We start from the raw sequence: 15,597 nt of genomic DNA, 5'->3' as shown, positions 1-15,597 counted from the left end.
AAGCTTTCCAAATGTAACAAAAGAAAAATCCTTTCTCTAATGCCCACTGCTTGTGGGAAGACAGACGAGAGATGTATGGAAGCAGTGTGCATTTTGGTGATTTTTCCTTCCTCAGGCACCTGTGCCAACTTTTGCTGAGAGCCTTTGGGGAAGGTTGGGAAGAAAGGTGATGCTCACCTGAGTGATGGATGGGGAGGGTGGTGGTGAGTTCAGCAGCAGAGCTGGTTTGGACTCTAGGTGGGGTCAAAGGACCTGCACAATACTGGGCTGAGCCTCCTGTCTGCCTCCATCCTTCCTACCCGCAAGAGGAGAACAGTGATTTCTGTTCCCTTCTAGGGCAGAGGCTGAGTTGTTCCATGAGGGTGCAGAGCAGATGTGGCACCTGAGACACAGCATTATTGTGCTGCAGAATATACATCCTGATGCCAGTTTTTCCCCGTCACAGTGAAACGAGACATCCCTTTTAAGTGGGGAACAGTGGTAAAACATGAGTTGTGTAGCTGGACCCTGCAGAACTGGAGCATGAGCCCAGCAAGGAGTGTGGGGCAGGCTGCATCCTCAGCGGTACGGTGCTGGCCCAGGGGCAACTTCAGACAGGTATTTTCACACCCATCCTCATAACCTGGAGTTTCAAATGACTCAATGACTTTGGGATGTGTAGTGTCAGTGCTGGGCTTAGGAACTTTTATTCATCCACCACATGGATAAAAGGTATTAGTGTATGAATGACTGTTCCCTGCTCTTGGTTGCTATTCATCCTTGGCTGTTTCTTGCTTATTGATGGAACAATTTCCCAACTACATAAAAAAAGGATTCAATGGTACCTGTGTTGGTAATTGCAATACCAGTAGATAATAAGTAGAGACTGAACACATTTGAAGAAGGCCAGGATCAGGTTGCAAGCAATTTGTGATCAGGAAAAAGAGCAAAATGACGGCAATAATTTTCTGTATTTAAGTTGAGAGAAGTCTTTGTAATGAGTTTATGGTAAACAAACAAGGAAATATAATTTTCTTAGTTATCTGAAATATGCAGCAAGTTGAGGTGAATTGCTATCTGGACCCATTTCTGGTTATATTCCTCACAGTCTACAGAACGTTTACCTGCATTTTGAAATGCCAATTTGGAAGCTTTGGCATCCTTTGAAAACTAACTTACTATCATCAGCAAGCAACCCAATACAGAATTATTGTGGAATACAGCAGGAACGTCATTAACTTAAATAATGACTAAGTTAAAGAATAAAATTTTCCACTGTGTGTGCAACAATTACATATTTTACAAGTTTGTAAAAAATCACCCATTTTGATGGAATGTTAGATTTTAGTCCAAAAAACCAGAAGTGCCAACTTCTTCCCAGTTGGATTTGGAAAAGAAAAAACCTGAGGAATTAACAGCAGTTTTCAAATTACTAAGAGTCAAAGTGTACCTTGAGGAATGGATGCCGAGGGAGTTTTAAATATATTCCAAGCCTGATACACATTATTAAACTATACGCAGGGGTGGTGGACCATTCTGTTATGGTGCGGCAGAAGAAGTCAGTTTCTAGATGATGAAATTCAGATGTTCTCGTAAAAAATAAATTAATGTATAAGGTGTTTTAACATATAGAGATGTGCCATGTGCGAGGCATCTCAGTTTCTGTTCTGGGCTTACAACTGTATATTTACATACTGTAAATATTAGGTATTTATATTGCAGTGCTGCATTTAGAAACTAGTTGTGGTTGAACCAGAGAAAGATTTTTTCATAAGATTCTAATTCTACTTTTCATTGCACTCATATACTGACACAAAATAAATTATTTTCATTAGTGGTTTACAGACTTTCAACTGCTTTTGAGATCTGAGTCTGTGCATGGTGGATGGATCGGCTTTGTTACTGTTTGATTAATGTAAAGAGCACTTCCATTACACCCCTGGGCTTCCCAGAGGTTTTATTAAGGACATCCTTTCCTTTTGAAAAATGCACGCATGGAGAGCAATTGAGGAGAACTCAGGCTTAATAAGACAAGAGGGGCTACGGAGAAAACAAAGGCAATACCTAGTAAAAATCTGTGCAGAGGATGTTGTCTTTGTCTCTTGCCCTTGGGCTGCGTGTACAGAAAGTATCCTTTTCTCTCAGAAATCCTATCTGTCATTTCTAATTTCCAAGAAAGCGTCTGGCAAAGAAATGTGTAGTATCTTGTGAGTGTTAGAATTACTGGCGTTGTACACTAGAAATACAACTGATAATTTTTTTGACAGGAGGGACTGATGTCAGATAAATGAAGTTCAGTTCAATTGAAAGTTGCCAAAATTTACAATAAAAACATTTAATTGAGATATATCCTCATGTTGAAAGAAACTGTTCTCATAGTGTCAAAATATATTTATCTCTGTAGCTAGACTGTTTTATTGTGGTTTCTAATTTAAATTCTTTTTATTTTGGCCTTGCATTGCAGTAATAGCACTGTATTTATACCACAATATTAGAATGCAATATTTAGTAAACAGTGTATCAATATTTTCACACTGTAAAGTGTCAGTGTTGCTAGAGTAAAGATTTGGATGTCCTAGTTCAGATTTGTTTGACATGTTGTTGCAGTGAGAATTTAAAAATACAGATTATTGTTTTCTTCCTCCTGCATCTCAACAAAATGTCAGGATATAAGAAATTCCTAGAAAATATTCTGTATTCTGTACAGGTCTAGTTAAAATTAATTAATATTAATCAATCCTATCACAGAAAAACTAGACTTCAAGAAATAAGTGAAGAACAAGCAGAAAATGGTTGATTAGTTAATGATTTTCACAAGCTCTGAAACAGAAATCTCAGGCAGACCATGAAGCTGGGGAGCAGGGTTATAGATCCCCAGCTATGTGGTGTGATCGTTTATTTCTTCATGCATATACATTAGGAATTTATTGCAAAATATATAAAACATGCAGTAATTGATTTTGCCTTCCATACACTACCAGTTTAAGACCAATATGAGGGAAGATTCTTGCCAGGTATTGATTATTGATAGATTATTTAAGCTGTTCATGGTGCTAATGTTACTGTATCCAGCTCTGTTCCCAAATAAGCCAAAGGTAAGCTCCCTATGATGAGACATCACCAACTGCTTTTAAAACATCATCCATAGGCCACAAAGTCCATTTCCAAATACAGGTAATTAATTCCCTTACCATTTGGATGCATAAGAACTAATAACTATGCATTCTGGTCACATTTATGGGGTTGTTTGCAAATGGTACCTGACCTCAAATGCATGTTGGCGTCTATGCTTACTGCAAACTAAAAATCTGGAGAAATTGCTTAGACATTATTTACTATTTAGCATGATTGGGATAAAATTTTAGATCCCAAGAGCAGGAGGCACCACGGTTTCTACCCTGATCCTTAGTGTAATCACAAGCTTTCTGTTGGGTTAGGAGTTTTTGTGCTGATTTGTGGAGTGTGTCCCATTGATTCATGGCAAAACATGAGTGCAGATATCCTGACCAGGGGAAAGTTTCCTCTTTCTAGTGGTTCTGTCACTGCGTAGTCTCACTAACTGTGCACAGAAACCTAAAGAAAAGATTAGAGAGGACTGAGCAGTTAAAACTGGTTCTAGAGCACGAGGGAGATGTTTTCCATTAAGGGAAGTTTTAACATCGTTGCTGGCATAAGCAGGGGCTCCTTTCTCAAGGTCACTCAAGAGAAGTCCCTGTAGCTGCAGAGGGTGGTTGAAATCCTCCCATTGCCAGAGCCAGGAGCCCCTGCCTGCCCTGAGATCAACCTGTTATAACCGCAGCAGCGATTCGCAATGAAGCTTAGCAAAAGCGATGAAGCCCTCATTACTCACTGGGACAGAACAATTGAAAATGCCACAGAATGGTAATAAAGAAAGGTCTTGGCAGCGGCATTTCCCATTCATCGCTGAATTTCCTTTCATATTCTTAGCCTTTTTTTCTTTTTTTTTTTTTTTTTTCCCTGAATGGGATATCTTGGATTTTGTAATCTCATCTTTGAGGACACTGTTAGCACCTACAATGAATCGGTGTTGTACATATTGCATTGTTCGAACGGGCTTATGACTCTACCCTGAGCAAAGTGAATTAGTATGCAAAATGTCAATACAGTGTTAAATTAAACAGCACATAGTAATGAAAGGCATTCAATTTAGTAAAGTAAAATGAAATCTTAACTGAGCAGAACTGATTATTATATAAAACAGAATGGATAAAAGGCTTGACTCACCCATTGTCTAGACAAATCACTTAGAAACCTGTAGGTTGGCTTTAGAGCCATTCAGATAATGTAAAAGCTTATTTGTAATCTGTTTGCTAAGTTAAAGATGTTTTTTTGATTTGACTCATTTGTAAGCTATTAAGAAATACCATGTGTTGACAGACAGCTTAAGAAAAGTAGCAAGAAGGTAAACAACTTGCCTAATGGCAGACAACAGAGCCAGAGGAGGGCCAGGAAATTATTTCTGACACATCAATTATCCTCCAGAAAATGTAGTTTAGATTGACTTAAATCTCCTTGTAACTTCCACTTGAGTTCAGCAAACATTTTTTGCTAAGCAAAGCTGAAGAACACAGAAAAAAATGAAGCTGCAGAAACCAGTTTTTCAAGGTAGGGTCACACAGAGTTTGGGCTTCTTTTTCGAAGGCAGCAAGAGTAAGAACATGATCCCCATCACTTCTCAAAGCAGTGATTAAGGCACCACGGGAAAGGAAAACCAAGTTTGATTTTCTTTGCATGGTCTATAGTGCAAAGGCTCACGGATTAAAAATAACACCAATGGATGCTTTAATGCATCCACACAATGCCAGCTGCGAAGCAGGATACTGGCCATGGAACACCAGCTCCTCCAGTCCCTAACTGGCCACAGGCAGGACTGCAGCCACCACCTGTCCCTCTGCGGGAGATGGAGGGAGTAAGTGCAGAGCCCGCAGGCTGTGGGAGGAGGGCATCAGTGAGGCGCTCCAGGGCATCATGCCACAACCCTCAGTCCTGCAGGTTTTAATGAAGTCAGATGTCCACAGGACACCCCCGTAGGTACAGCATGGGTAATTTCATATTTGTGAAGATATGAACTCTGCCTCTGCTACTGCCTACACACCTTCCTCTCCTTTGTTCTGTACCACTCATTGAAAGAAGGAAAATTGTAACTATACTTGCAAGAGCCTGTGGGAATTGCAGGATCCACTGAAACCTGTATTTTCCTCAGTGTTGCAATGTTTTCTAGGAGCAATGAAAGTATTTTATTTTTTATTACTGTTTCAGCACACTGATGCAATGTTTTCTGTGTTTTCTTCCAGCTGGTTTTCTTGACAGCTGTTTCACACTAGAAAATATTTCATATTTTTTCCTCTTCTTTGAGCACATACAGGAGTGCTTTTGACCATGTTTACTGTGAACTATTTGATTATATTCATTAGTTTGATAGCCCACAATAAAAATATTCATTCATATAAAAATCTCTGCTATTGTGAAATGGTACATGCTAAATTGCTACACATGCTCTCCTTTCACAGAATTAGGAACAATAGCTTGTATGGAGTATTATTAATCACTCTTCTAACTCCAAGCACAGCAGAGGTCTGCAGTGTTAGATTTTTTTTAAAAGAAAACTCATTAAAACACATTAAAAAGCTCTCCCCAAGCGTGCTTAGAAACTGGCTTCATGTCTTGGCTGCTGAAACTTAGCAAACAGTCTGCCTGTCGCCACCTCCCTCTCTCGTGGCACGGTCTTGGTCTTTCATTCGAGTCAAGTAGTGGTGATGATACCATGTGATAGAGATGGGAATGTTCGTCTTTGGGAAGGCCAGCCCAGTTACTTCACCGGTGCCACCACTACAAGCCCTTTTACACTCACCCTAGTACCATTGACATCTCTTTTCCAGGACTCCCTCACTCGAGCTGGTAAGGCTGCTCCAGGGATACTGCTGGGCAGCAGCACCAATGCGACAGGGCTCCTGCGAGTAATTATAAACCCCAAGTCATATGAAAGTCACCAGCGGGATTGCAGAGGCAGACAATGAGAAGCTGGGAAATGCCAGAGCTGAGGTCACCCATGCAAACTGCAATCGACCACCTTGTGTGCATTCGTTGTGATACATCCCCAAATACCCCAAATACCAGCGCACACACAATATTTTGGACCGTTGCTATACTCAATGTCAGCAAAATCTTAGCAGTGCAATTCCTAATTTTTAAATCATTGTCTCTGTGACTGTAAGAAGTTTTGTCACCTAGTTTTTCTCTTTTCTTTGTACATGCAACAACATTCAAAGGGAGAAATATTGACTGAAATCTTTTGATGACAGTACTTAAGAGCAGGAAGAAGACTTCTAGTCCTTGCTCAAAACATAGTGACTGTATACAAGACAAGGTCCTTAAAACTTTTACAGAACCTTCAACTCATCCTATTCATGACTCACTGATATGCTTAATTTGAACCCAGCTGTTAGCTGCTCACAGTGGAGGCTGCATCTTATTATTTGAAGCCATTTACATTAAATCAGCGATTTGGCTGGTCCCCTGAGTGGTCACTTAAGGCACGTTTAATTGTATGGGAAAATAGACTCATTAATGTCAAGTGGAAAGCAAGACCAATTAAAATTTACAGCAAGCTATTACTAGTCTCTTAATAAGGAATTAATTAAAAGATCTGTTAAAATAAATTGACTGAGTATGTGTAAATTTTGAACTCGAAAAAAGAACCAACATAACTAAGAGGGGAGAAAATAAACTGGGAAAGATTTTTCACTTGATCTGAAGTAATAGTCATGGAGAAGCACATAAATAGAAGTGGCACTTTGAGGGACATGGTTTAGAGGTGTGATTCGCAGTGCTAGTTTAATGGTTGGACTCAATGAACTTAAAGGTCTTTTTCAACCTAAATGAGTCTATGATTCTATGAAATATGCTGGAGACAGAGACACATAAAACCAGATTAGCAAAATGAAGTTGATCTGGTACAGTACAGATACCCATCTCAGTTCAGACTTTTTATAACCTCTTGCTTTTCACATGTCAGTCTGCAGGAAGTCTAATGTATTGAGAAAATGTCATACAGGACGTGGAGGTATATTTAAAAATGTAGAGATTTTGTTTCACTCACTTTGTGTTTGATGAACCCTTCTTTTCCCAAATCAAAGGCTTTGAAAGACTCACCCATTGTCTGAAATAACAGCTATGGGCGATGAAAACGTTTCATGCTGAGGCTCAGACTCCTTCCATTAGCTCATGGCTACATATGTAAGACATAATCGATGCCGAAACCATGAGCTGCTACCAAGTGCATCAGGAAGGCTTCCCGTTGATAGTGAGTGCCCACAACACACACCTCTCCCCCACCCCCCCTGTGCTACAGTCCATGTGAGCAAGCCATGCACTGTTGCCCCTCAGATGCAGTGGGGAAGCGCACAGGGTTGGTGCTGGTGCTACAGCAGTGGCCCCACAGCCAGGCAGGGAACCACAGCACCAAGAGGAACACAATCTCATGCTTTCTTCCAAAGTGTGAAAATAGCTGGCTTAATTGCAGAGCAAGTTATAATGATAAAAGAAATTATGATTTTAAAATGGATTTGCAATACTGGGCTATGAGGGGTAAACCAGCACATTGCAGTAGCTGGATTAATTTGTCAAAGAGAGCATGTTGGATGTACTGGTGGGGATGTGAGGTTGTCTCACTAAATCACTAGAAGCTACCTTAGATTTGGAAACCCTGAAAGATTCTTACAGCAAAGTCTCTCCTGCTCCTTTTACTAAAGCTGGCTGTGGTAAAGTAATCAGGGTAGCTGCTCTGGATGATCTGCTCTTTCTGAAGCTCACAAGGACATCATTCATTGCTTCTCTTTTGTTCAGATTATTTGCCTCCCATTTCTTGTGATTGGCACCAAGTAATTATATGGTGTTTCCTCCACACAGAACCTTGTGCCACCAGCTGCTGAAGCAGTCCCCATGCAGCTGGCTGCAAGCTTTATCCCCACAATACCCCGAGGAAAGAAGGAGGAAAAAGATATTTCCATTCCCCATCCTCCTTTAGGTCTCTGATTGACTTTTCTATAGTACATTTTCATCACATGCTCTTGTCTTGAGTGGCTCTCCATAATTTGCATGGAGTTGAAAATAGGTTTGTTAGATGCTGCATTATCTTGCTGGATCCATCACAGTTTCGGTCTTGCAAGTGTCATTTCAATACCAGACATGACGTAGCAGAAGGAGAGATGTGTGAGGGGGTTATACTGAGTAGGAACCACCATCCCTCCACACCTGCTGTTAGTTCTGTGGCCTCTGAGAGCCACAGAGCAATGTCCAACACAGAAATCATAGTACCTAAAAAGCAGGTGCCCAGTGGAAGGAGGTGGCTCAGCACAACTTGGTATGGTCTACACCAGTTTTACGTGTGTCCAGGGGTGTTTCTGGGCACTGAGGCCAACCGGCAGCTGGTCTCCATCTGGTCTAAGAAGTTAGACTTTGGTCCTTTTAGTCTCCCTTACAGGTGGCTGCCTGCAAACTGCCTGTTGGCAATGGTTTCTGATGGCCACATGATGGCTGGGAGATGTCCATGTTAGCTGGTTAATGTGAATCGGATCCATGCCAGACATACTCTGTTTCTTGCTTGGACTGTCAGTGTCAGGTCCCTAAACTTTCTTGAGCTTGCATGTGTAGACACAGCAGTAAACACTGTAGCGTCCAGGAGGTGAGAGAGGTCAAAAGTGCCACCATGGTCCCGGGCACTGAAAGCAGGGAGGGCTGTGCTCAATGCAAGGGGCTGACAGTACTGCAGCCTGCTTGTGGAGAGGCTGCCTGACTCCTGCTTCTGCATTAAACACCCCTCTCCACATGGAGTCCGATCTTACCTCACCAGGGCTGCTGCCCATAGCTCCCTGGGGAGCTGCTGGATGCACCAGCCAGAAGGGCAGAGGTAGGGGCTGGGCTTCAGCAGTGTGGTGTGAGCCAGCCTACAACTCAAGAGAAGCAATCTCTCTTCCCAAACTGGCACAAAGCCGTCCAGTGGTGAAATTACTGTCCCAAGAAGGGACCAACGAAGGGACCAAACCTGCAACTTCAGCATCCTCTGAGCACTGCTGTCACTGCACGTCCCCAGGTGCTGGGCTGTGGGGCCCAGTGCCACTGGGGAGCTGTATTCCAGCTCCACCTGCACCTTGTGGACCAAGCCCCGTGGGGATCCCAGCCCCCTTGGGAGATCTTGGGCTTCCCCGCTGGGACTGGGGCCAGGCAGGTGCCCAGCAGCCCAAGAGTCCTTCCCTGGGGCTGCAGGGCTGGAGGTCCAGCTGAGCCTCCTCTTCCTCCCTGGTGGAGCTGGTCTGAACCACAGCCAAAACTTAACACATCTGTCAGTTCAAATCCACGTGTTGTTCTCTTGAGCCAAAGCACCAACACACACACACACAAAATCTTCTCTCTGTTTCTTATTCATTTCGTTGGAATTCAATTGCCATCATGCATTGCTTCCAGCAGACACAGAACATGGCTTGACCTGTTTGCCCAGCCCAGATAAATCAACAGAAGTTGAATTTAGGAGCCCTAATAATTGCAGCAAACTACTCATAAATAAGTTAAAGAGCAACAATTAACTGTTGAAATTTTTAGATTAGAGAAGCTCTCTTTTCATGGATGAAAAATGAATGAAATTAGAGAAATAAATTATTTGCCGCCAATTATTCATTCTACTCCTGTTGTTTGCTGCTCTGCAATATGTCTGATAAAAAACATTCATCAAGTAAGCCTGCCTCACTCTTTTCAGCTACAAGACCAAGGTTTTAATTCATTACAATTTTCCCTGACCCTTCTTTGGTTCGTTTGCATTTGTCAAAGTGGATTTAAAATGCTACCAGATCTCTAACATTTGACAGGCACACTGAAAGGTGTAAAGAAGTCTGCAAAGGTGCAAGACGAAGGAGAATAAAGCACAAGGATTTTAGCAGCCGCGTTAAGTAAAGTCTTTATAGGGACTGATCTGGCATTTCAAAAATAGTTTCTTCCCAACCTTTTGAGAATGTGCTGAGATTTATCATTTGAGAGGAGCTGATTTCACCTTTCAAACTGAACAATGTACGTACTAATCCTGTGTGCCTATTTTGTAGGTGTTCTGTAAAATTACAGGGGGAGAGAAAAACCTTTTAGGAAGCAAAGTTGGTGCTTTCTGTGTCAATCATGCTGGACCGTACATTGATTTCTTATAATTACCTGGAGAAAAGCCAAAAGGTCACTGGAATGAATCATTGAACAAAGAGAGGTGTCTGAGATGGTTAAATCAGAGCCTTTAAACCTAAAGAACCTGTTCCCCTGTGCTGATGGAGTCTGACAAGGTTGTAAACCCAACTTTCCTGGATCTCAGTTTTGTTTAGCAAGAACTGGTAGTCAGTAATCCCATTCACATTTTCCCCTGCGTAAGCATGTCACTGATATTGCTGTCTTAAAATTTATTGTGCTAAAATCAAACCAAACCATTTCAGGTAGTGGGCAAGGAATTCCCAGGTGGGTAAATATTTATTGCTGAACCAACAAAACCTAGGGTTTTTCCACATTTACAAGGTATTTCTTTTGTCCCAAGAAGTCTGCAAGTCTCAGCAAACTTGTAAGTGCCTGGAAAAAAATTCAAGGGATATCTTGTATTGCACCCACACTATTCGGTACCCTCGGGAGCACAGGAAGGTGACACTGGCCATCCAGAGATTAACAGCGTGACTCAGGTTTATACTAATAGATATTACCCCTTTCCCAGGGCTGTCACTTGAATAAGGTGACCCACCCCTGCAGTTTTTGTTCCTTGCCTTCCATACTGTTCTGCAGCAAGGACATGAGTGACACAACCCAGGCATTTGAAGAAGATTGTGGAGCTGTGGTTCATGCACAGCTTATTCCTCCCTGTGAGACTGTGTGACTGGCTGTTACCTTTACTGGCTGACTATAACCAAAGCAGCAAGAACCCACTTCCCTTGGTTTCAGTTTTTGCATAATAAGTGTGTGCGTGGATGTGTTAGAAAGAGAAAGAATTGCGTTCCTCTGTTTTGTAGGTTTCCTGCAAGTCTTCCTCTGTTGTGAATTCACCTCTTTGATATTGTCGCTCTCCTCCATCATGCAAGAGGGACAAGGAAGGTCATTGGAAGGTCTGGGAAGGGGCTGCATCTGTGATTTTAACTCATGGCTTGTGCACCCCCAAAGATCATGATCTACCTCCAAGGGGTATTTATGAAGTATGTGAGGTTTTGTGCATCCTCCATGTCAAGATGAGGTCTGGTGCACAACCTCTTACTACTCCCCCACAAGTTTCAGGCAAGGGAGTGGAAATGGAGGGCAGTGTACTACTCACCAGGGTCCCCTTGGTGGATGACACAAGCATGAGGACACTGGGCACATCACAGCTGTCATCTTTTTCCCAGGATGGACACAAGCCTAGAGAAGCAAACTGTCAGTTGGATTTGCCCCTCTCTATTCCCCTCCACTCAGACGCTTTTCAGAAGCCAGTAAATTGGAAAAGATCAAAATCTGCTGGTGCAGGTCCTTCTGCTGTGGCCAGAAACTGTTAACTTAATGACTGTGGGTTTTGCTGATCAGAGCCCTCAGGACCCACTAAGATGAACCGTATAGTCAGAATTAAGAATTGAGGAGCATGATGATAGACCTTCCTGCGTGTAAGGGTCTGGGCAAAAAATGTCAATCAAATCCTGGAATTCGGAGAAAACAAAGTTAAAAGGAGATGCTTGTTTTGCTACTTGTTAAGTGCTGGATGTAGTACAAAGCACTACTGCTGGTAAGTAGCGTTCACTGAGAAATCATCATAGACGTAAGTCACTCAAACCCTCATCAGGGTCGGTTGCCTGCAGAGCGAGAAAACAGAGCTAACACTGAGGATGCAGAGCTTTGGGAAACACGTGCAGAGTCCAGGGAAAGTTTTGCTCCACAGCTGCAGCAAAAACTTTATGCTGTCTGCTTGGTTCTCAGTGACACCAGTGCAAACCTACAGTAACTCAATGTCCTGACAAAGAATTACTCTAGACTTGCTCCAGCCCCTCTGAGAGCAAGATTTGTTGTGCATTTATCCCAAAACACAGGATTTTTCCCGCTAGTTTCTGACATCAGAAGAAAAGGTTTGGGTGTCCTTCTGCAGCTCTGAATGACTTTATACACGATTATTTATTTCATTTAAAAAGAAAAAAAGTTTAAAAAAATCTTTAGACGTGCACGGCGGTATTGAAACACATTATTTTACAGCTAGGCAGGAGTATAAATAGCTGAGCTGTGTTTTCTGTGTAGCTGGTGCTTTGCTGGCTTTCACCAGAAGAGGGTAGAGTCTGGAAAGGACTCCTGGCAGCCTGGGCTCCCTATTGTGTTTGGAAACAGCAAAGGGAAAACAAGCGCAAGTTTCTCCTCTGCATGCTTGCACCGGCTGCGTGCGAGAGTCCGCAGATAAACTCCGGAAGACCTGAAAGTAAAAAGAAAACGGCACGGGAAACAAAATTCCAAAGCAGCTCTCTAGGGAGGTCTGTGGAATCGAAGAGAGGAACGGCAACAGTTTTCTGTGGGCTCACCCTGCTGATGGTCTGTCTGAGAACTGTCACTCACTGCACGATGCACTAATCAGAGCTCAGGATCTATTTCTCTGCCGTGACTTCCAACCTCTGAATAAATATCACTTTTAGAGAGAGGATGGGACCTGGAAAGACTCTCGAGCACTGAACAGAGGGGTGAGTTTTATTAAATGGTTTCTTCCCTTTGAAATCTGCTGGAGCTTTCCAACGCCCTGCTTGCAGGCACAGCAGCCCGGTGACTTGTCGTTTGCCCGCAGCTTGTTGCATCCCTCACGAGGCTTTCCTGGCCGCAGGGTTATTTCTGTAACCTTTCCCACAGCGACTCCAGGTCAGTAACATTTGTAATAGAGCTGACTCGGTGGTGATTTGCTTTCATGAGAAATTAAACCCACAAAGCTTTGAAACCAAACGGCAGGCTAAAAATCAAATAAACCCCAATACGATTAAAATGGCAGGTGACTCTAGGTTTCCAGATGTGGACACTGCCGGATCAGAAAAGAATGAAGAAACGGAGATTGTAGTCAATGTCGGTGGGGTGAGGCAGGTGTTCTACGGAGATAACCTGAATCAATACCCAGAAACACGGCTGGCAGAGCTAATCAACTGTTTAGCGGGGGGATATGATAGCATATTCTCCCTCTGTGACGACTACGATCCTGGAAAGAGAGAGTTTTACTTTGACAGAGATCCGGATGCTTTCAAATGCATTATTGACGTGTACTACTTTGGGGAAATTCACATGAAGAAAGGAATATGCCCCATATGTTTCAAGAATGAAATGGAATTTTGGAAAGTGGATCTGAAATTTTTGGATGACTGCTGCAAAACTCATCTAAGTGAAAAAAAGGAGGAACTGGAAGAAATAGCTAGAAGGGTGCAACTGATTCTGGATGACTTGGGAGTAGATGCCTCGGAAAGTCGCTGGAAAAGGTGCCAAAAATACATCTGGAAATTTCTGGAGAAGCCAGAATCGTCCTACCCAGCTCGAGTCATTGCTGTTCTGTCCTTTCTGTTTATTTTGATCTCCTCTGTCGTGATGTGTGTGGGGACCATCCCAGACCTGCAGGTCGTAGATGCAGAGGGGAACCGTGTGGAGCACCCGACCCTGGACAGCATAGAGACAGCCTGTATAGGCTGGTTTACCATCGAGTACGTGCTGAGGCTGATCTCCTCTCCCAACAAACTCCACTTTGTCCTGTCTTTCATGAACATTGTTGATGTGCTAGCGATACTGCCTTTCTATGTCAGCCTGACCTTGACCCACCTGGGAGCCAGGCTGATGGAGCTGAGCAATGTCCAGCAGGCTGTCCAGGCACTGCGCATCATGAGGATCGCGAGGATTTTCAAGCTCGCACGGCATTCCTCTGGGCTCCAGACTCTAACATACGCCCTTAAGCGCAGCTTTAAGGAGCTCGGACTGCTCCTCATGTACTTAGCTGTTGGAATCTTTGTCTTTTCTGCCCTGGGTTATACCATGGAGCAAAGTCACCCTGAAACTTTATTTAAGAGCATACCTCAGTCATTTTGGTGGGCAATCATTACCATGACCACAGTCGGATATGGAGACATATACCCTAAAACAACACTTGGAAAACTGAATGCTGCCATCAGTTTTCTTTGCGGGGTGATAGCGATCGCCCTTCCCATCCATCCCATCATTAACAACTTTGTCAGGTATTATAACAAACAGAGAGTTTTAGAAACAGCTGCCAAGCACGAATTGGAGCTGATGGAGCTAAACTCAGCTGAGGGGAAAGCTGCAAGCTCCAAAAGTGAACTAGAGGATCTTGCGAGGGAAGGCAAGGAGGGTCCTTTTTATAGCAGCCGGCTAAAAGTCTCCCACAGTGACACCTTTATTCATCTCCTGTCAGAAGAGAAACACTATAGGACCAGGCTTCAAAGCTGCAAATAAACTGTGAGCTGTTGTCAGCGCTAAGCTATAGATCAGGACAACCTGACAATCAACTATTGAAAAGACTGGTGGGATCTGTCAGAGTTGGGAGGGAGCACTCTGCTTTGCTTTTCCGACGTGAATATAAATTAACCCCATGGTATCTCCATCAACAGTTGGTAAGACTTTGCCGTTATTACCCGAAATAAAGTAGTAGGACTCCATTGAGATCAGACTGCTTATAGTGAGTGCGTTCTGACAAAAATAATTTGTAACTACTTTAGAGATTGAAAAATCCTTCCTGATCGGTAAATGTTCGATGACCTGAATGTGCAGCATTACCACACCAGAACTCTGTATCTGTGACAATAAAGAGCAGCATCGCACAGATTGTGTCTTCCAGGCTGTGTTCCATGCCTCTGCAGCTAGAATTGCTCCTGAAAAAATTAAAGCAGCCTCTCACTCATACTAGATTCAGGTTTACAACAAAATGTTTTACGAGCAGTTTCAGCCTAGAGGTACTGAAAGTATGAGCATATACTGTGTGCAGAATATTGGAGTCAATGAATAATTTTGGTTTTGTAAAATGTAATTTGGGGTTAACTTTTTGCATAGGTATCTGTTCCTTTTTCGGGAAAAAATGTAATTTTCAATGGGACATGAAGCTTTTTTGGGGGCAGGGATGTAGGACAGAATCAATGCATTTTAAGGAGCAAATGAAAAAATACTTGTTTTAGCTTTTGGTTGCAACATAATAATCTTGCAGGAAGGATTTATAATGAAGTAGGTTTTAAAACTGTAAGTTAACTCATAGTATTTTTATTTCACTATTAAAGCAAGAGAAGTTTACAGGGGAGTTAAACTGAGTACTACTAAACAAGAAACTTTAACTCTTTGAAAGTAAGTGTAGAGAAAGTTTCAATAAAAATAGTATAATCTCCAACTGATTTATGGTAAAAATATATATCTGAATGAACATATTAGTAGGTTATTTTTTAAAAAACACATCCCACCCCTACAACAACTGCATGTTTTTTTTAAATGTTAGTTTACACAGGTAGTAAGCACTAATTGGAATCTTATTCATTAATCAGCATATTCATCGACACCAGTGTGTAGCTACTATCCTTTCTAAAAACAAGTGCCTTCTATGATGGCATATGATGG

The 15,597-nt window shown here is 42.4% G+C and overlaps 1 protein-coding gene across 1 annotated transcript; it reads left to right on the top strand.

Annotated features, from left to right (window-relative positions):
• The first annotated feature begins 12,330 nt into the window (after positions 1 to 12,330).
• On the top strand, positions 12,331 to 15,377 carry KCNF1 (potassium voltage-gated channel modifier subfamily F member 1). Its single transcript, XM_027787893.2, has one exon. The coding sequence runs from the start codon at positions 12,988 to 12,990 to the stop codon at positions 14,449 to 14,451; it is 1,464 nt and encodes a 487-aa protein (XP_027643694.2). The 5' UTR covers positions 12,331 to 12,987; the 3' UTR covers positions 14,452 to 15,377.
• Positions 15,378 to 15,597: the final 220 nt, after the last annotated feature.

This window comes from Falco peregrinus, chromosome 7, assembly GCF_023634155.1.
Source record: "Falco peregrinus isolate bFalPer1 chromosome 7, bFalPer1.pri, whole genome shotgun sequence".
NCBI classification, from domain to species: Eukaryota; Metazoa; Chordata; class Aves; order Falconiformes; family Falconidae; genus Falco; species Falco peregrinus.
Note: the sequence above shows the minus strand (reverse complement) of the source record. Positions and strands in the feature narration are given on the sequence as shown.